The sequence below is a fragment of the Dendrobium catenatum genome, unplaced genomic scaffold, assembly GCF_001605985.2.
Source record: "Dendrobium catenatum unplaced genomic scaffold, ASM160598v2 fragScaff_scaffold_1574, whole genome shotgun sequence".
Lineage (NCBI taxonomy): Eukaryota > Viridiplantae > Streptophyta > Magnoliopsida > Asparagales > Orchidaceae > Dendrobium > Dendrobium catenatum.
In genome coordinates this window covers 805,645-826,261 of record NW_021320036.1, presented here as the reverse complement: position 1 = coordinate 826,261, position 20,617 = coordinate 805,645, and the positions used below count along the sequence as shown (strand labels likewise).

General features: G+C 34.2%; 1 protein-coding gene across 2 annotated transcripts in view; it reads left to right on the top strand.

Moving 5' to 3' along the window:
- The first annotated feature begins 5,530 nt into the window (after positions 1-5,530).
- LOC110108180 (putative ion channel POLLUX-like 2) overlaps positions 5,531-20,617 on the top strand; it is a 22,420-nt gene continuing 7,333 nt past the window's right edge. Inside the window, exons 1-8 of one of the 2 annotated variants that reach the window (XM_020838706.2) lie at positions 5,531-6,163; positions 10,672-10,748; positions 10,836-10,916; positions 13,072-13,260; positions 13,337-13,450; positions 15,453-15,545; positions 15,627-15,753; positions 15,815-15,891. In XM_020838706.2, the coding sequence (XP_020694365.1) occupies positions 6,082-6,163; positions 10,672-10,748; positions 10,836-10,916; positions 13,072-13,260; positions 13,337-13,450; positions 15,453-15,545; positions 15,627-15,753; positions 15,815-15,891 (840 nt within the window). In that variant the 5' untranslated portion in view covers positions 5,531-6,081. The remainder of the gene's footprint in view (positions 6,164-10,671; positions 10,749-10,835; positions 10,917-13,071; positions 13,261-13,336; positions 13,451-15,452; positions 15,546-15,626; positions 15,754-15,814; positions 15,892-20,617) is intronic. The other variant, XM_020838707.2, reaches the window with a different exon arrangement.

The following is a 20,617-nucleotide window of genomic DNA, read 5'->3' as shown; positions in this document are numbered from 1 at the left end:
AGCTTCAACGTTCAAATAAAAGTTTTTTTCTCAAACTCCGTATTTTGTTATTCTTAAGAAAGCTTGTAAGGGAATTAATAAATAATAATAAAATATTTTGTCCAAATCAATTATTATTATTTTAAATATTCTATCTTATTTGTATTTTTTCATATCATTAATCATTAGCATTATGACAATTATGATAGAAAATCCATATCATTTAATTCAAAACGAACAATTATTTATAATAGAGATAAATCTTGAAAAATTTATTAGTAAATATCAATAATAAATGATACATCAAATTTAAAAGATTTAATGTCATTAATATAAAATATAAACATGATTACTCAAAACGAATTTCAAATGTTTTGATACTTCTTTCTCTTACTCCTTCGAGCATTCATCGATTTATCACCAATATAAAAGGCCTTTTTATCGTCAATTTTTTAAATTAATAAATCGCTCGTAATTTTCTAATTTTAATTAAAAAATTCATTTACAAATAATTCATTACTTAATATAATATTAATAATATAATTTACTAATTAAATTCTCGTATATTTTTTAATTTTGAAAATATGCTCCCTCTCTCTCTCTCTATATATATATATATTCATCTAATTACTATGCGGAAGATGAAAAGTTTCATCTCTTTAAATCGAGAAAGGGAGATTGGAGAGAGAGCACGAGTGGTAATTCCTGTGAGTGAGCTGCCAAGTAGAGGTAGACCGATTGCTGCCATCATGTGCATGGCTGAGAGGATTTGAAGCTGGGCTCGTGTGACGTGTGAGAGCAAGAGAGAGGGACATTGAAAGTGAGCTGGTACACTCACAAAGGCTGAAGAGGTTGGATGTATATGAAGGTGAGTTTTCTTTTTAGATCATTTATAATCTAAACCCTCGATTATGAGTTAGATTTTAAAGGAAAGTATATATATATATAAAAGAAAGCTGAAGGTTTAATTAAATATTATCAATATATGCTAGAAGATGAAACTATATTTTATCAAAAAAATAATTTATTAATTGAAAAAGTTATTAATTTTGTAATTTAAAAATTCATAATAAAAGAATGCTATCTTAATAGTGTATAATCATTATTAGATGATTATATATATATTAAAATTTAAAAATATATGAGAATTAAATTAGTAAATTAAATTATTATTATATTAAGTAATAATTATTTTTGAAAGAAAAATTTTAATATTCGAGCTAGAAAATTTATGAGTGATTCACAATTAAAAATTTTGATGATAAGAAAATCTTATATATATGTGATAAATTTATGGATGTTTAGAATAAGGGGTAAGAGAATGAAGTATCAAATATTTGAAATTTTAGGTGAGTTCTTTTGTTTATTTTTATGATATTGAGATTTATTCTTTTAAATCTGATGCAATATTTATTATTGATATTTACACATTAATCATGATTTATCTTTATTATAGACAATTGCTCATATTGAATTGAATGATTTGTATTTCTTTCATATTACAATCATAATATTTATGAAATAATGATATGAAATACAACAATAACATCAAGCTTTTAAATAATTTTATGAAATGATATAGAGAAACACAAATAAATAATTTATATAGAATATTTGTATGTGTGTGTTGACTAATAGAGTACATACTCTTATGATTATTAGTTGGGAATGCAATGTACTCATGTGAATGCACCCGCGATGAAATGGAAACATATTTGAAAAGGAAATGATAATTGAAGTACCTTAATTAGTACTATTTAGACGGTGTCTCGTAAGATTTGCTTCTTTGCTCTAACAACTTAGCAAATTTGCTAATGATGCATCAATGAATATATATTTGTACTAGTATTTATATGACAATGAGAATTTAATTACTTAGAAATAAAAATGAAAATAGAATTATTTTAATTGATACTATTTAAATGGTATCTTATGTGACAGTTGTATTAGTTACAAAAAATAATTAGACATGATTTGTGCATAATATATTATTTATGATCTTTTAAAAACGGATTTTAAATAAAGTTTCTATTTTATAACAAACATGCATATTGTTTCAAATATTATAGTGTTATTATAGTTTTGAAGTATGATATAGTCATTGAGTTGTGGTATGACTCACCCTATTATTTGCAAATGCATACAAGTGTTATTCGAAGAATTTAAATGAATAAAAGAGGAAAAAAACATTTGTGTTAGTCATGACGTTCCAAAAGAGAAGTATTTGTTTGAAACAATTGTAAAAGTTTTAGTGGCTCTTTTAGTAAATTGAAAATAGTTAAAAATTTTAGTGAGTGAAATTTTGAATAACCATCCAATCGTCTGTTCCCTTATTAATTTAAACATTTGTGTTAGGTCGTTACAAAAGTGGTCTCAAAGACTAATGATTATCTTAGGAATATGATTCATAGTGAAAAAGTCATAAGAACGATTAATTATTTGGGGGAAATTTAGAGATTGATGAAAATTATTCACGACCTGGATCGAAGGCTTGATGTTATTGTTGTTGTATTCACAATAAAACTTGGAGATTCGAATTAATGAGGCAGGAACAAACAGTCAGACTGTATTGACGACTAGACTCAAAGGCTTGTCCCCCAACCATAATCGTAAGGGGGTGTACTATATCAGTAAACATGCACATGTAAGTATTTTTATCTAATCGTTTCATTCATATATCATTCAACAATTAATCAAATTGGATTTAATGAAATGGCTTACAAGAAGTAACATTATTACCATAAAATAAAAATGTGAGTACTCATCATGATTCTATATAGCTTGCTGATCCACTAAATTTCTTGCTTCGACTATGATAATTAATCACCTATAATCATGCATAATTACACATCTTTATTATCCTAATTTGTATATATAATTCACTATAGAATGTATCTAAGGGATTGTTTGGTTGGAGGAAAAGTAAATGCAAAGCATTATGTATACTTGACTTTTTCACTTTTTGGTGTTTGGTTGGACACTTGAGTAATGCAAAATAAATTCCCATTGTATTTGGAATTCACTGTCTTAGTTCATTTTGTGGGTAAAGTAAACTTGCTAGATTCGAGCAAAAAATAAATTATGCGGCAAGAGAGCGAGCAGCCCACGGGAATACTAGATGCAGAGTTCTGTACAGGAGCTCTTCCATTTTGAGGGTAAAGTAAATTTCTGCTTCGTGTGAGGCAGAGTTGTGTACTGGATTCTTCCAACTATACTTGCACTTTGTCTAGCCCAAGCTCGCATGCGAGAAGCCACTCGATCTTCCTGGATGCCACACACAGAAAGTCTTGCTCTGTTTGATTCCTCCACACACGCACGAAGCACGATTAGGTGGCGTCGCCTTTGTCAGATCGTCTAGCTTGGGATACGTAGGAGGCTCGTCGGATGGATCGCATGCACACGGAGTTCCGCTCGGTCGCTTGACCTCTGCTCTCGATCCCTCCGCATGCACGGATAGCCCAATCCGTTATTTCGTTGCCTTTCGACTTCGCATGCAGGAAGATCCTGCTTCGCCTGACCATCGAGCGATTCCCTCATTTGTCGATCTCTGCATTGATTCAGACAACAACCACTGCATCCGCTTCTTCCTTGTTCGTCCCAGCGGCCGCGAGTACACTCCATTTTGATTCAAGTGATTTTACTTAACTTTGCATTCATCGAACCAAATAGAAAAAAATAGCTCCTTGTTCTCACTTTACAACCAACCAAACATGCTCAAAATATTTTCTTTAAAATGCATTTATTTTGCATTACATTCACTTTACAATAAACCAAACAGCTCCTAAATAATTCTTGTTTTCTATAAAAATAGTTAACATCAATTAATATATTTTATATTCACTTTATAGCCAACCAAACAGCTTTTATTTTCCTATATAAATTATTCTTAACTTGTAAAGCTCCAGTAGAAGATAAGATTAGAGAGAGTCGCCTTAGATGGTTTGGTCACATAAAACGGCGGCCTTGCGATGACCCGGTTATTTTTCTCCTCCCAATTAAAATCCTAATAACTAAAATAATTAATGGATTTCGCCTTATTGCTACAGTTCCTGCGCTCATACCCATCTTTGATGCCCTCATGGATGACTTCATCATCCTCCATTTTTTCTTAGGGGCTATTTGGTTCGAAGTAAAATGGTTGTAAAGTATTTCAAATGCTGGAGTTTTAAAAATATTGGTGTTTGGTTGGATGAAAAAGGATTGCAAAGCAAAGGAAAATGAACTATAAACCATTATGATTTATTTTTAAAGTAATCTAAACTTGCCCAATTTTGGCGAGAACTATTTACACATCAAACAAGCTTGCTTGACTGCCACAACTCATTGTCGCCGCCGCCCACCACCGCTAGACGTCACCACCTGCCGCCTCCCCCTCCCACCGCCGGTAACAACCACCGCCGTCGGCCACCATCTCCGTCATCCGCCGCTGGCCACCATCTCCGTCATCCGCCGCTGGCCACCATCTCCATCCACCGCCGGCTGCTGCTCATCGCCGAACACCACCATTGCCGGTCGCCATCGATAACCACCGCCACCGTCACCTCCGGCTGTCACCATCTTTAGGCTTTAAAAGTATTCTTTTTACACTGCATTATTTTTTAAACTGCATTTCTTTTTTATCCAACCAAACAACCTCTTAATCATTCTACTATGACTATCTTTATTTCTCGATCCCTCTCTAGCTCTTGCATCCTTAGGTGCTTTAAAGGAGATGGAACTCCCCTTCAACGACTCTTCGAGGTGAACCCTTCACCTTCGTTGTCCCTTGTGATGTTAAGGAGAGGAACTAACACAACTCTTTGCCTATTTGTGTGAGAATAGACTGACGGTTGGTTGTTAGTCTTCTAGTAACGAACCCTTCGCCTCCCGTTCACGGTTCCCCGCATTCGCCTCCTTTGTGTCTCTAGGAGTTCGAATCGACCTGGTCGGTTGGACTCCTCGTTCCATCTACCCCAACACCAAGTGAAAAAATGACTCCATCTTTTGCTACTCCAACCGACGCAAGCGGCACATTCGAGTTCGGGATATTACAAATTTGGCCTTCCTAATAATGAAAATGAGTTTCAATGCTATAATCACATGCAAAATACTCATACTCCGAACATTTGAAATAGGAAAAATCAACTCCTGAGCACAAGAATGATCTTGAAGAGATGATCAAGGGATACTCAACCTATTAGAACCTCAAGGGAGGGATCCACCGCCAACAGGAGAGGAGCTGGACAGAATCCCAATCTTCTGGTGGCTTAGTTTGCAGTCCAAAATAACTATTTTCACTGAACTACTTCCATTTACATTAATATCACCTACATGTCAAAGAAAACAACAAGATACCAACTTGTGTTATTTTCATTATTCAATTCTCAATAATTTAGGCTTTGTTTGGGACGGCTTTTTTATTGCTTTCCAAAACAGAGTTTTAGTACAAATTTTTTTTTTAATTTTTAACTAAAACTCCGTTTTAGAAAGCAATAAAAAAGCCGTCCCAAACGAAGCCTTAGTTGTGGCACGCAAAAGCACTTTGTTAATTCATTTTTTTGGGTGGATGAAAACTTTATAAATAGCAAAGTTTTAAGTTTTGTACTCGTAATTCTTCTTATTTATTTTCTAAGGAGAGTCATTTGATTATTTTTTTCTCATGTTTAGGCTTTCATAATATGTTGGGGCCCCAATATTTTTTTCTAAATTTATGCAAGTTGAACTTGAATTGAGATGCCTTGATCATTCTTTGATTGTGATTCTGTTGGTTGTCATTAGCTCCAGCCAGGTATAGAGAGCTGAGGATTGTTCTCATGAATTAGCATCGTGTGCGAGAAGAAATGCCTATTACGCTCTGAGGATGAAATTGGCTATAATTTTATATTTTTCTCTTGCGGATTTGTTGTTGCCTCAAAAAAAAAAAAAGATGCCCAATAAACGATTTATCATTATTTCTAGGAAAATGCCCTGCAAAATATTTGCATTTAGCATTTTCTTTTGGTTATAGTTCCACAATTTTAACATTCTTGAAAATTCTTTCATCTCAAACTGCTGCAGGCCTCAAATTCTGGCACATGTGATCTTTTGAAATCAATCACAGGTGTAAATGTTGAGCCAGTGGAAATGGTTGCATCCAAACTGTTTGTTCAATGCTCACGGCAGAAGGAGCTCTTGAAAATTTATCGACATCTTCTTAATTATCGTAGTACTATTCCTAACATGCTGACTATTTTTGTTTACGCTAGATTTCTATCATTTATTTTCTTGATTTGATATTTATATGATGTTAACTCAATGGATGATAGGTGAAATAAAAAAATGACGGAACCTCCCATACAACTAAAATAGAATTAAGACTCTGATATATAAGAATATACTAGCAATCATCAAGTTAGCCATGTGAAACCTTAGATCAAGTGGTTTTAAATCTTGTCTCAAATTGTTTTGTTGCAACGTCTATGAACCGGAGATATCCTCAAAAAAAAAAAAAAAAAAACTAGTTCTGAGATCAATAATATCTTGCAGTTACTTTCACTGACCACAAATTCAACCTGGTGACCCATTTTGGCGGAAAATCTTCATCTCATTTATCCTCTTGTGAGGATTCTAAGAAATTATCAAAGAATTATCCTTTTTAATAGGAATTGTGCTCTAGGATCTCATGAACATGTTACTCAAAACTAGGATATGTGTACCCTTTGGTATATTGAGAGGCTAATGGGAGCTGCCAATAGCTTTTAGTGAGGTATAGCGAGCTGAAATTGTTCTCATGAATTAGCAAGATATAAGTGCCATTTATAACTTTTGGTCTTCAATTGAATTTTCACTAATTAGTAAGTAAAAAAAATAAATAAGGCATGCACAATGGATGGTGCTCTTGCTAATATAGTGTTTGGGGAGGGGTTCATGTACACAACATTTCAACTGCATTTGCAAAAAAGGTTATTTCCATGTCTTGAACTTGGTACCTCCAGATTACAATAGTGATAGCTTAGCCAATGCTGCAAATCCTCCCTCTTCACTTATTAGTTGATGATGAGGGAAAATACCTTATAAGCAATTCTCCATGTTTACTTGAATAATTGAGCTGGTAATTTTGATTGATATATCAAAATAGGGAAGCAATTTACTTATGGAGAAGAGATAATTTAAGAACAGAAGATGATTCTTATTCAAAAAGGTATATTTACATTCTTAATATAAATTATTTATAAGCAGAATTCCTATGAGGAACTCCTTGTAGAAGTTGTATGATGGATGCGTTAAAAACATCTGTTGAATCTCTTTTTGCCTTGAAATTTATGCATTTGTAAGAGGAAGCCTCTATCACAGATTGAAAAGTGTTTTTAGGCATAAAAATAAAATATAGTATGTGAATTTTTTTTTAATGTTATGCTTCCTGCGCTTTCAGGAAATCTATTTCCTCTGAGAAAATTTATCACGTCCTAGACGTAACTTACCCAATGCTTCAAACATAAAAATTTATTTTCAGGAAATTTACCTCCTCCTTTCATTAACTATCTTCATCTTTATCCAAATCGTCTCATTCATTGTTATATCAACTCGTCAAAAGAAGTGCAACTATTTCTTTTGAGTCTATGAGATGATGTACCCCCACAGGCTCTGTTCTAGAAAATGCTAGCATTATCATCACGATATAGGTTTAACATATAGCTGTTGGAAATTATATTTTTTCCTTCAAAGTGTTTTATTCCCACTGAAGAAATCAGGAACACATGTCATCTATGAGAATATAGAACCAAAACCCATTAATCTTATCATTTATTGACCTACATGTTTGATCCATAAGACGAATAGTCAAACATGAGAACAAAAAAGACAAGCTTGCATAATTCAATAAATAATCAGCTAAAAATGTCATGAATCTGTTGCTTATTTAACCAAATGCACCATATTGATGCGTTCAATATTTAGAAATAGTCCAAGTAAACCCGCCTATATTTACATTTTGAGTGGCAGCACAAAAATTGATTGATGTGAAGCAAAGCAAGGAGAGGAGTCACGAGGAGCTTACACGTGCACACATACTATGAACACATAAAAAATACGGAGTAAAAAATAATAATAATAAAATCAATAATATATATAGAAAGAGAGAGAGAGAGTGTGTGTGAGGTAAAAATCAAAATGGTCCCTGATTCTTTACAAAGAAACAACATGGTCCCTGACTATTGAGAAGTCTCATGTTAGTTCCTTAACCTTTTAAATAGGGACTTAAATGATCCCACAAAAGAACTAACTGTGTTTTTATTTAGAGAGTCCAGGACCAAATTTGATATAGTTGAGCATTATTTTTGATCCTTTGAAAGAAGTTGGGTCCCCTATTAGATCCTTTACTCTCTCTCTTTCTATGTATATAAAATATAATATAACATAAAATTATAATTAATTAACAAAGTGGGTAAAGTATCCATCCTTTGTTTAGAAATACTAAGTGACAAGCTTTTGTGGGAAAGATGAACAAGTGGAGAAAAAAAATTCAATTCACCTAGTTTAGGGGGGCTAGAAATATAAATAAAATATATTGATACTCTCCAAAGTTTATCAGACTTCAATCAAGATATTTTAAATGAGTTATTGGGGTTTTCTTCTTTCATTATATAGTCGCTTGCTTTGTTGTTATCTTATGATCTCTTGCTTTGTTGTTATCTTATGATGCATTTTGATTCTTATTCAACTATAAATTTTTGCAATTGTTTGATGTTATACTCTTTTTATTGGCAGACAAAATTTTGATTAAAAGATGAATCTAAAACTAGCATTGAATGAGTTTGAATTTTATTCTAAACAGCTTATACTTGTTGTGGCTATTAGTTAATCGTAGAAACTGCTTAATGAAAACCCTTATTTATATATCATTCAACTTGATGTTTATATATCATTCAACCTTATTTATATATCAGTTTCCTGAATTAGTTAGCCCTTAAGAAATTGATTAGATAGACAACTAAGATAAGTTTACGGCTTATATATGAAACAATTGTTAGACTTCATTTCATTATAAAAGCATGCATGATATTGTTCTGTATTCATTATTGACCATACTCATAAATTGCATTGCGGACTATAAAATGAATTTTCCACGCATAATGAAAGTTTGAAAGCTATAATGGTTGTTCCTCATGATGCTTGCAACTATCATATGTGCATAATGTCTTAATTTATATCTATATTGCTTGTTTATTGCACTCTACCTATAAAATAAATACTAACTAGAGCCTCTGGACCTTATAAATCAGTAGGATGCTAGTATCTAGTGCTTTCTTGCTTGGTACTTATCTAATATTTATATCAATCCTACTTTTAATGTGAAAACTAATGCTCTGTCAAGGTGCATTTGAACCTCCACAATCACCTGCACTTGTTTCCTTGAATGTGGTTTTTACTTCCACTATAGCTATGCCTGTGTTTTTACTTCCGTTTGGTCACATTAAACAAAGGCCTTCCGATGACCTGGTTAGGAAAGTTGATGTTTTAGATTTGGCCTATGTTAAGAAAGGTAGAGGTAGGCCTAAAAAGACTTGGTTAGAAAATATTTGAAATGATCTTTCTTTATTAGATTTAAATGAGAATTTGACTTTTAACTGGACACAATGGCGAAAGAGGATTCATGTAGCCGATCCCACGTAGTGGGACAAAGGCTTGTGGTTGTTGTTGTATAGCTATGCCTGTGTTTGTCCTTCCATCAATTCTTAACATGAGATTGATCTGATTGTGATTGTTGAGATTATTGTTGACCATCTAGTTTTCATTGAAATCTGATTTGTTGGCGTGGAAAACCACAATGAGGTGTTATATGGATGATGTTTGAAGAGTGTTTTTTCACTTTCCCAAGATTCTAGAGCGCCAAGATTTACACTTTTAAAAGGAGAGTTTCTTCTTGCACCAGCAGAGTTGATAGAATTCATTGAGTCATTCATTGTTTCCTTCGTTATCCCGCTGGTTATCCAATTATATAGAAATTAGCTTGTAAATATCTTATGGTAATGTTGACCTTCTTTTATTTGTTATGGGTATTTATGTCTCAGTCTATTTTAGGATTTATTTGTCATTATGTAGATAAGTATAGCGGTTATCAAGTAAATGCTAAGACATGCTATTCCTATTACATGGTTATTTTGTTTTATAATTCATCCCTTTCTTATTTGAGAGCCTTAAAAAAAAAGTGAGATATACGAAACTTTTCTCCTAAAGTCATCCTTCCCTTTTCCTCCCAATTCCAATCTTCCTTCCCTCCTTTGCCTGTACTATGTAAGAGGTATGTTTCCATGCTTTCCAGAAGAGAATCATCAAGATATCATTAATGTTTATATGCATAAGTTGTTATACAAAGACTAACTGATACTTTTACACATTTATGAACTTGGATTGCAATTAATTGCATACTATATCTCCATCAACTTCGGATATGTTGCACTTAGTTTAAAATATGGAGAATTAATGTGGGTTTAAGGCTAAAGCCAGAATTTCTGCTACATCATAGGTTATGTTCATCTTTAATCTATGGAATGAGATATATCCACTGTACTGGATGCTTATCTATATGACAGCTGTAATATAAACAAGGGCGGAACATATATATATATTGACTCTCATAACTTTATTTCTTGATTTATTTACCCTTGTATACCTTCAAAATATATTGTTACTTGCAAGGTAAGGTTTATAGTTAATTCATCTACTTCATTACAGAAAATGTATTCAATCTCTGCACTTTGTCAAATTTAGTTGGACTGCAGTATAAGCATGTTAGACGCGGAGTTAAGGAGGTAAAAAAACATGTAAAGTTTAGTTATTTCTATTGTTATCATTTATTTGATGGTAGTGTCATTCGTTTTTTTTTGTTTTTCACTCAGGGAGTTGTTTGTGGTCTCTTTAGGTCTGGGAAAGTAAATTTCCACCCAAGTGATGAAGAAGAAATCAGAGAGACTGATAAAGTAAGAACACTATCCTATTCTTCTATAAATATTATTCTGAAAACCAGTTGGAGAGGCATAGGTACCCTACGGCGTAACTGTTTGTTGAACGTGTAATCAGCAATATACTTGATGCTTTTTCCCTTTAACTTTAGTGGAACACTTCTTTACGTCATGCTTGTCACGCCCTAGTTTCGTAGGTAGCATACCCAACAACTCAGAATGCAATGGAGTTAAGAATAAGTAAAATTATGTTGTCTACCATATCAGAGATTCAAAATTTTATAGTATAATTTATGAGAAGTGAAATATGTATTATTCACTTAAAGCTAAATTCAACAAAATTTATAAAAAATTGTTAGGGATTTCAGTGGAAATTCGGGGAATATTTGGGTTTAACAAAACTTATATATATATATTCAAATGACAATTATAGAAACAAATTAATCCCCCAGGAAATTTCTCGTTATTCGTTCGGTTGTTGCCTCGAAATTCGTGTTATCGTCTCTTTGAAACTAATGCAAAATTCACAATTTCGCTCGCTCGAATGACCCATGCAATATGGTAGTCATTTTTATGTATTTTCGATGTTCTGGACGCAACAACGGAGTTCGTTTTGCGAACGAACGTCATTCAGGCAAACGTCGCGCGTCGTTGTGCCTGTATATTATTGATTTCGACCACCTTCTTTCAATCCAATTGCAAGGGGTCCTCCCATAGCTAAATTTGATGCTTAGATTGCACAGGCGTGATCCGTTCGGCGATCGGAATCCATTTGAGCACTTAAGTGAAGCGTTCCGCTTGCCAAAAGTCGAGCTTGTCCATCATCGTCTTCGCTCGCACTAATTTGGTGAATGTGTGGAGGTCAACATAGATTCCAATACTAAATTTGCTACTACCATATGCTCGATACTCATTATATATGTAATGACTAGTCTTAATCGAAAGTTCTCTCTTATTACCGGAAGGGATAAGTAATCATAGAGGCTTGCGCTTATGGGAATCTTGGAATTGTATCATAAAGCTTTCCAAAATTAGGGGAAAATTTATGAGTAACCTCTTATCTTTTAACTCTAATTTTGCTTTTTAAATTTTAACTCGGAGTATCATCTAAACTCTCCTAGCAAGAGGATTGGGCATGAATAGGGCTGCAAACGAACTGAGTCGATCCGAGCTTTGGCCTGCTCGAGTTCGAGCTCGTTTGTCAGAATCGAACTCAAGCTCAGCTCAAAGCTCATCGAGCTTCTTGGACACATGTTTGAGCACAAGCTCATTTAAAAAAAGCACGTTCGAGAAAGGTTCGAGTTCGAATTCAAGCTCGTTTGTCAAGCTGCTTGTCGAGCAGCTCGTTAAACAAATCGAGGAACTCGTTTTACATCCACCCAGATAACCCACCCGGCACCTCGCTAGCTGCCCGCTTTTCATCAAGACGCCAGATGAGTTTGTTTTTATAAAGCATATGTGGGACTAAACCGCATACAATTTTTTTTTTTAATTTGGTGATGCCACGGAGGAGAGAGGGAGCAGGCGGGAGTTTAAAAAATGCAAAATATATATATAGAGAGAGAGAGGGCGGGAATTGAGGCGGGAGAATAAAAAATTAATAAAATAAAAGATTTAATGGAGAGGAAAGATTTAAAAATATTAAATTAGTAAAAATAAAATATTAAATTAGTAGATTAAATAGTATTTATTTTTAAAACTCTAATTGAGCTCTAATCGAGCTTCTAAACGAGGCTGTTCGTGAACATAAATGAACCAAACAACATGTTGTTCAAGGTCGTTCATTTAGCTATCGAGTATTTATCAAGTGTGTTCAATCTCGTTTGTTTACCTTATCAAATGAACATGAACAAGCCCTTATCGAGCCGAGCCACAAGCAGCTCGTCGAACGCTCGGTTCGTTTGTAGCCCTAGGCATGAATTTTTGGAGCCCACAAAGGATGCTATTTTGTTCTAATTCTTAGAGTTGATTGGATTTTTCTCCAAAATCTCTTATAATAAATAAATAAATCTCATAGTTATCAAACTAAACAAAGAAAAAATCAGGATATAACAAGTACTCTCATCCACCAACTAGCAAGAGCCACCTCCCTTATGTTGTAGTGTGTTTATCTTATACTTATTGGCTTTAACAAGTTGATGTGTTTATAGTTATGATTTTCTTTGTTTTGTAGATTTTGCTCATAGCACCTGTTTATGTGAAACAAAAACCACAAATTTTGCTCCCTCAAACGACTTCTGTGGAGTCTGCTGCTTCTGGAGATGGGAAGGTTGCAGAGGATGGAAGCTCATCTATGTTACTAGACTTGAGGAAAGCACGCTTTGACAGGATTGTAAAGCGACCTTCAAAATCAACGTCCAAGGTGCAGTTTGATTTATAATTTTCTTTCCAACAAACTTTCATTATATCTTCTGCTGAAACTTTCTATCTTTCTCCAGGCAAGTGATTGGAATCATGGACCCAAAGAATGCATCCTTATGGTTGGATGGAGACCAAATGCTTATGACATGATCAAGGAATACGATAGTTATCTTGGGCCTGGTAGTATAGTGGTATTTTTCCTTGCAACAAGAAAGCTATAGATTAACTATATTAAATAGATACAGAATGATTTCCCAAATGATAGCTCATGGTTATGAATACTCAGCCGCATTGAATGATATCTTCCCGTATGATATACTTATCAGTTTAGTTTTAACTTGTTTCTGAATTATTCTGTAGAAAACAAAGCTTTTACATAGATTTCCTCTTGCATCACTCTTGGCTTGCTCTATTTTGGGCTTGCACTTTAATTTACCACACTACTTCAGTTTGCACCAGCTGGAATCTTTTTGCCATGCATGCATATTTATTCAATTAGGTTTGTATCTAAATGAATTACCTCAGTAATAAGGTATGCCTTCTAAGATTGAGCTCAGGATAAGTTTGAGCTGGATCACATTGAATTCGCTGTAGAACACGCTTTACATATTTATGCAAATTGTAGATGTCTGGACGCATGTACACCTGGATGGATGTATGCATTGTTTTGTTTTTGTATGTAATCATGTTGTTCAATAGATGTATGCTTGAATGCATGGATCTATTCATGTATAAATGTATGTGTGCGTGAATATATGCATGTATTGATGAAAGGGCGGATGCATGCTTGCAGACCCAAAAAAATGGATGGCTTGGCATTAAAGATTTCGGAACTATGAACGCCTCCCTTCTCTCCAAATAGATTTGTAGATCTGTTCAGGTGGATTCTTATTCCTTTGCTAGTTCTATTATCAAAAGCAAGGATTCTTATTCCTTTGTTTGTTCTATTATCAAAAGCAAGTATACAAGTGTCCCATCTCCTCTTGATGGGTTAGAAAAGTTTTTTATTTTTTTCTTTAGTTTTCTTTAAACATTTAAAATAGTGGTAGTGTTAAATTTTTTAAGGACAAATGGATTCACGATAAGTTTCTTGCAACTCTATATCCTCATCTTCTCACTTCTCCCTAGAACCAAAATTGGTTGGTGAAGAACTTCCTTTATCAAGACAGACTCTTTATGGGATATTTCAGCCGCATAGAATATTTAGAGGGAGAGAAGTTATAGATTTTTCTCCAGCAATTAAAGAGAGGAAAGAATCATCTGGCTCAACATTGTTTCCCATATTTATTTTTGGATAGATTTTACTCATGGGAATAAGGCTATTCTGGTTGATAAGAAGAGATGAGATATTAAGCTTACATAGAAGAGCAAGAGCTTCTATATTCGAAAAAGATAGTAGGTCAACTCCCTACCCCACCCCAGCGCCCCCCCCCCCCCAAATAAATAAATACCCCCCCCCTAAATAAATAAATAAATAAAGCTTTTTTTCCAAATGCAAGAGCTCTTCACACATCTCATGTCATTCATCCATTTCTTTGAATAACTAAGATTTGAAGTCCATCTGTCTAATAAAATATAACATAAGGAATTGCAAAAGGTGAGTTGCTTTAAATTTTAGCCATTTTAAGATGGGATGGACTGTACAATACGTGTGAGGACTGAGGAAAAAAGCTTCTATCCTTGCATAAGGATAGTAATCTAACTATATAAATATGCGTGTGCACTGGAACGTATACCTGGGTGCGTGCATATGCAATGTATGGATGCATGTCGTTTTGCATGCATTTTCCTCATGCATACATTCATATATATGTAATCGGTTGATCAAAAAATGGATTGGATTTTAGCTAAGATGAAAATTGAAGAACTGTACTTGAGATCTCAGCAGTAATACTGAACAAACTTGATTTCAGATCAGATTACATACGACCCTGGTAAAAAGAACACTATTGCATTATTTAAGATATTATCTTTAAAATTTCAAATGAGAAGCAGGCCATTTAGTTTGAATGTACAGATAGTTTCTTAAAAACTTGGCTGTGATATGTTGCTCACACCAATATAGACCAAAGCACACAAATTTTGGCATATGTATGCTAGATTTATTTGAGTGGAATTTCGAACTCAAGTTTTAAGTTGCGGCATGTTAAACCGATGCGGCCAATATTTAAAAAAAAATCATAAATCATGCAGGAAATCCTCTCCGAGGCTACCATCAGTGAAAGGAGCAGAACAGTAGATACTACGGTACCTAGTCAATTGAAAAATATTAAAGTTCATCATAGGGTATAATACCTCCATTCTCGTTGGCCCACTTCAATCCAACACCCCCCTCCAGACTGATATAGTAATAAACATTTATTGCAGGTTGGGAGTCCCATGAACTATGAAACATTGAAGGAAGCTATTTTGAGCATCAGGAATGCATTCAAGGATTCAAAAGATATTCCATTATCAGTTGTGGTAATATCTGATAGAGCATGGTTAGCCAGAGGTATGCCTATTAGAACTCATTTCCATCAAAAAGATCTTCAAATGACTTGTTATTTGCACAGATCCATCCGAAGCTGACAAGCATTCAGCATATACCCTTCTCCTTGCTGAAAGTATTTGCAATAAGTATGGCATTAAGGTTAGTTCTAGATTACTAATAACATCTATTGTTTTCTTTGGTGCCTAATATATAAAAGAGCAACATTATTGTGCATTCTTTTGAACTATGGCAATTGTAAAACATTAGTTGTTAGTCCCATAAAAAATGGGTGCCGGCATCACATACTTATAATTTATTTACATATGAACTGAAATAGTCATGCAATCAAAATTGATAGAAATTGAAAAAAGGTAATAGATGAGAATAAAATTAAGGGTGTTTAGATATATTGAGTTTTTTTGCAAAATTTAATTTCCTATTTATCTTGTTTCCTCACTTGTAGCAGTCAACTGAATTCGCATATAACAGGAGTGGATTGAGATCATGAAGTTTGTGCAGTGTGATGAATTTTTATATTAAATAATTTTGTTTTGACTTTTTTCTTGAAAGGAATAATTTCAATAAAATTAATATAAAAATAAAAAAAAATTAATATTTTGAAATAAAAAAATTAAACTCAATATATTTCATTATAATTGAATCATAAAAGAAAGTCATAAATCAGTGTTGTTTTTCTGATAATTTGATTTATGGCAAATTTATGATGTTGTGTATTCCATAACACTTCCTATGAGCCGGAACAACCCACTTAATCAAAGCATAGTTAGATAAATTGTTTGTTTTAATCTATGGAATCAGAGTTAGCCTAAGAGTTGGAACTACCTATCTCTGCCGAACTTCCTAGATTATGTGCTCTACATTAATAGAATCTTATACAAAGCCTAAGCCATCCACAACTATAGCAGTCGAGTAAGAAGAAACTCTAATTTTGGGTTCACCACCACATAGGGCCATTGAGAAGCAGGCCGACCATGATTGCTTCAAACACAATGTTACCCATAGCATCATTCAGCGCTAAAGAGGAACGTCCGAATGTTGGTGGTGATTGGTGGAGTAGAAATAATAGGGTTTACACCATCACCTCCCAGATATGTATCTACTCTAGCAATAACACATGGAGGAAATGGAATGAGATCTAGGGACTGTTGACCTTGTTTTCACCTGCACCCTAGGTCAAGGGGTTTGACTTGGGCAAATTGACCAAGCCAGACCCCAAGACCTCTTCCATTAAGTTCAGTGGGTCAAAACAGATCTGTGGAGCTCAGACCCAGGTCTTGGGTCAACCCAGGTTGACCAAACTAGCCCAGATAGCCTCTATCTTGATTTAAATTAATTCTAAACCATACTTGGCTCAATCCCCCACCTACTTGGGTCTAATTGACCATGTTGATTGGGTCAACCCATGATTTGGTCAACCCTAGCCTTGTATGGTCGAATTTGACCTAACTAATTTGACCTAGTTAGGTCAAATTCACCCTATTTATTGCAATTTAAACCTTCACAATCTTCCATTGGCTCAAATCCCGTCCAAGGAGGCTCTTTTCCCTCCTAATTAATCCTAGGATTGATCTAGGCCGTCCATCATGAGCTTAGGTCTATAAATAGGCTTGTTAGGGCATCTTGAAAAGGACTTTTGCTTTTGCTCTCACCTTAGACTCTCCCAAGCCGAGATTTCTCATGTGTGAGCTCCCTTAGTCTCCTTCCATCTTTCCCAAGCCAAACCCACCGTCAAAGCCTCTCACCGGCGGCGAGATATCTGGCGAACAGAGGCTTAAAATCTTCCAAAGCAAATTCCCGGCGATCCACTGCATTTCAAAACACGGTTTCTTCTACAAATAGGAGCGTGGACAGTCTATAAGTGCAACAAGCCCAAAATCTCTCGAATCCATCCATTGGATTAAGTAAAATCGCAAACCCTAGTCTAGGACACTTAGATCTAAATAACTTTTCATACATCGTGTTTTAGACCACGATTTTGGTCCCCCATGAATGCTCTTCATGACTATTATCTGTCTTTAAAATTTCGTTAAATTTCATTCTATGGATCGAGAGAATGAAGCGATTATTGTTTTAGGGCTTTAGAGCTAAGCATGCATGAGCTGCCCGCCTTTTGGGCTATTGATCCTCAGATCAACGGCTCGGATCGAGCAGCACTGTGGTTCTATGCAACCGCGCGGTCCTCTTGACCACTTAGATCTCGGTTCGCCGAGATCGCAACCGTCCATTCGGGTTAGCGGAAGATCGGACGGCCGAGGCTTCGAGATGATGCAGATAAGTGGAAAGCGCGTGGGGTCCGTAGTCCTTCCAATCATGAGGCGATGATTGCGTGGCGGCGCAATCATTGCCAATGATTGGTTAGCCGCTGCGCGGTTTGAACGGGCCAATCAAAAGCTACCACGTGGCCTAGCCGCCGAATTAACTTAGTGACATTTTAAACACCATGGAATTTTTAGGGTCTTTTAAGTCATTTAATTAAGAAATCCTAATTCACCCTTTAATTGAGCCCCAATAACTTCAAAAAATTCTAATAAATTCAAATTAAATCAAAAAATTGTGAATAATATACAAACTCTTTAGAAATTAACCCTTAATCTCAGAAAATTAAAAGCCCCTTGATTGGACTTCAATTTGATCATTAATTTAATTTAGATTAAAAATCATCCTTTTAATTAAATTGAATAATTAAAAATTATTAAGAATTCCAAATTTTTGTCTAACACTTAGGAACTCTTCCTTGGGTCACTCCTGACCTTTAGAGTTGATTCCAAGTGTTTTTGAAGCTGATTTGGATCAAAATTCCTAAAATGCTCTAATTAGACAATTTTAATAATTCATTAAATGCCCAAAATCATAATTAATCCTAGAAAAATCCAAATTGGATAAATTAAAAGGCATTCAACTCTAATTAAAATCTAGTATTTATTAAAAATATGAGTTTTTCAGAAATCAACTTAAATTAAAAAGTCAACTCTTCGGTCAATAGCAGTTCGATAATTGGGGTCTTAAACTTCTAAAAATCATAACTTTGCATAAAAAACTCAAATGCAGCAAACTCAAAGTCTAATTACTCTCCTTAAGGTCTAATATTTAATAAAAATACTAGAACCCTAAAATCTAATCTGTTTATAAAAGTCACCTTTAAACCCTTGTGACCTAGCGGATAGGATGACCCCAGACCTTCTAAAATACGTTAATTCAACTTAAACTTCAAAAAATATTATCCTAAGCATTAAAATTGACCAACAAACTAAATCAATTAAAATTGACCCCAAGATATTAATATTTGAACTTTAATCAAAAGTTCTCCTTTGGCCCTTTAACAAAACGGAACAAAGACAACTTGAACTAATTATTCAATATATGACATATCCACAGCCACATGGCCTATTGCACGCACATAGAATTGCTTGTTATGGCACTATTTCTAGCTCTAAGTTAGGTCGATGTTTTTCTTTTTTGCTTCTATGATGTGACGCTCTGCATGTGGCAAGTGTGCTGGTTGTTTTGATTTGCTATGATTGTTATTATGATAATGAACTTTATTTTTTATATTTTTTTATGATGTGATGTGCGGTAGATTACCCATAGGTTAGGGGCGATCTTGATACTAATGATATCTTCTGCAGGTGGCAATGCTCATGCAGCACTAATAAAGGGGGCTAAAATAATAAATAAATTATATATATGCTTACTACATGTGCTTCAATCATTTAGCTCCTAAATAAATAAGAGCATGACCAAGTGTCGCTTGCATGATTACTTTTATTTAATATATAACTGCTTAGGATATTTTGTTTTCTTTAACTACTTAGGATAACCTTGCATGAGAGTATAACTCTTTTTTTTTATGATGTAATGTATTTGATGTATCGAGTTGTGAAAGTTCATAAAAATAATGCATTTCAAATATCAGGGATCTAAAGGAAAAAAAGAAAGTCCCTTCACAGGAAATTTCTTTTTCATTTGGGTATCTTTCTGAAAGACGAACCCTAAAGAAGAATGAAGGAAGACAATCCATAAAAGGACTTAAATATAAAGATGAAGATAAAATGTCTTGTTTTTAAGACTTGCATCATTCAGTAGGATTAAAATCCAGGTTGTTGTCGGTGAGACCTGACTACTATTACTTTTCTGCAGATCCTGAGTTGTACTTATATGGCACTTGTCATGGACTTTTTTCTGACTTTTTCTTACTATGGTGGATATTTATATTGATGTGTTTACTTTGTTTTGCGCCGTAGAAATTGTCTGCTTTTCTTAGGTTTCTTTCTTATATATGTGTGTTTTGATTTTGCTAGGCTCTATAGGCATAAAATTTTTTCTACTCATAATTAAAATTTAAGATTTTAAGACTTAAATAATATAAAAAACTAATGATCTAAGGAATAGCCAGAATCGTTCGGGGTCACATGCATATTAATGCATCTTCTCTCTCCTTATTTTAAGACACTTCCTCGCACGTAAGTAGAGTTCAGATAATCCAACCTATGAGGATGAGGTACTGGACCTGGGGAAGTCTAGTTTTTTCTAAAAAATATATTTTATAAGTCTTTTTTAAATTTCATACATTCCTAATTTAGAGATTTTAACTAGCATACATCACATTAAAAATCAATTATATCAAAATTTAGTTGCATTAGCTCTAGGAGCATACTATCTTACATAAGTACAAGGCCACTAATGAATCTCTCTGGATGTTTGCCTTACTTCCCAAAAAATTTAGCCACCCACCCATCTTTCATGAAGACCGAACAACATGGATTTTATATGACTAGGTGGTTAGCTGGCTTTCGTTTTTAGGCAATATATAAGTTCAGAATGCATTAGCTAGGACACGGGTGTTAGTGTTGTGTGTAGAACACTA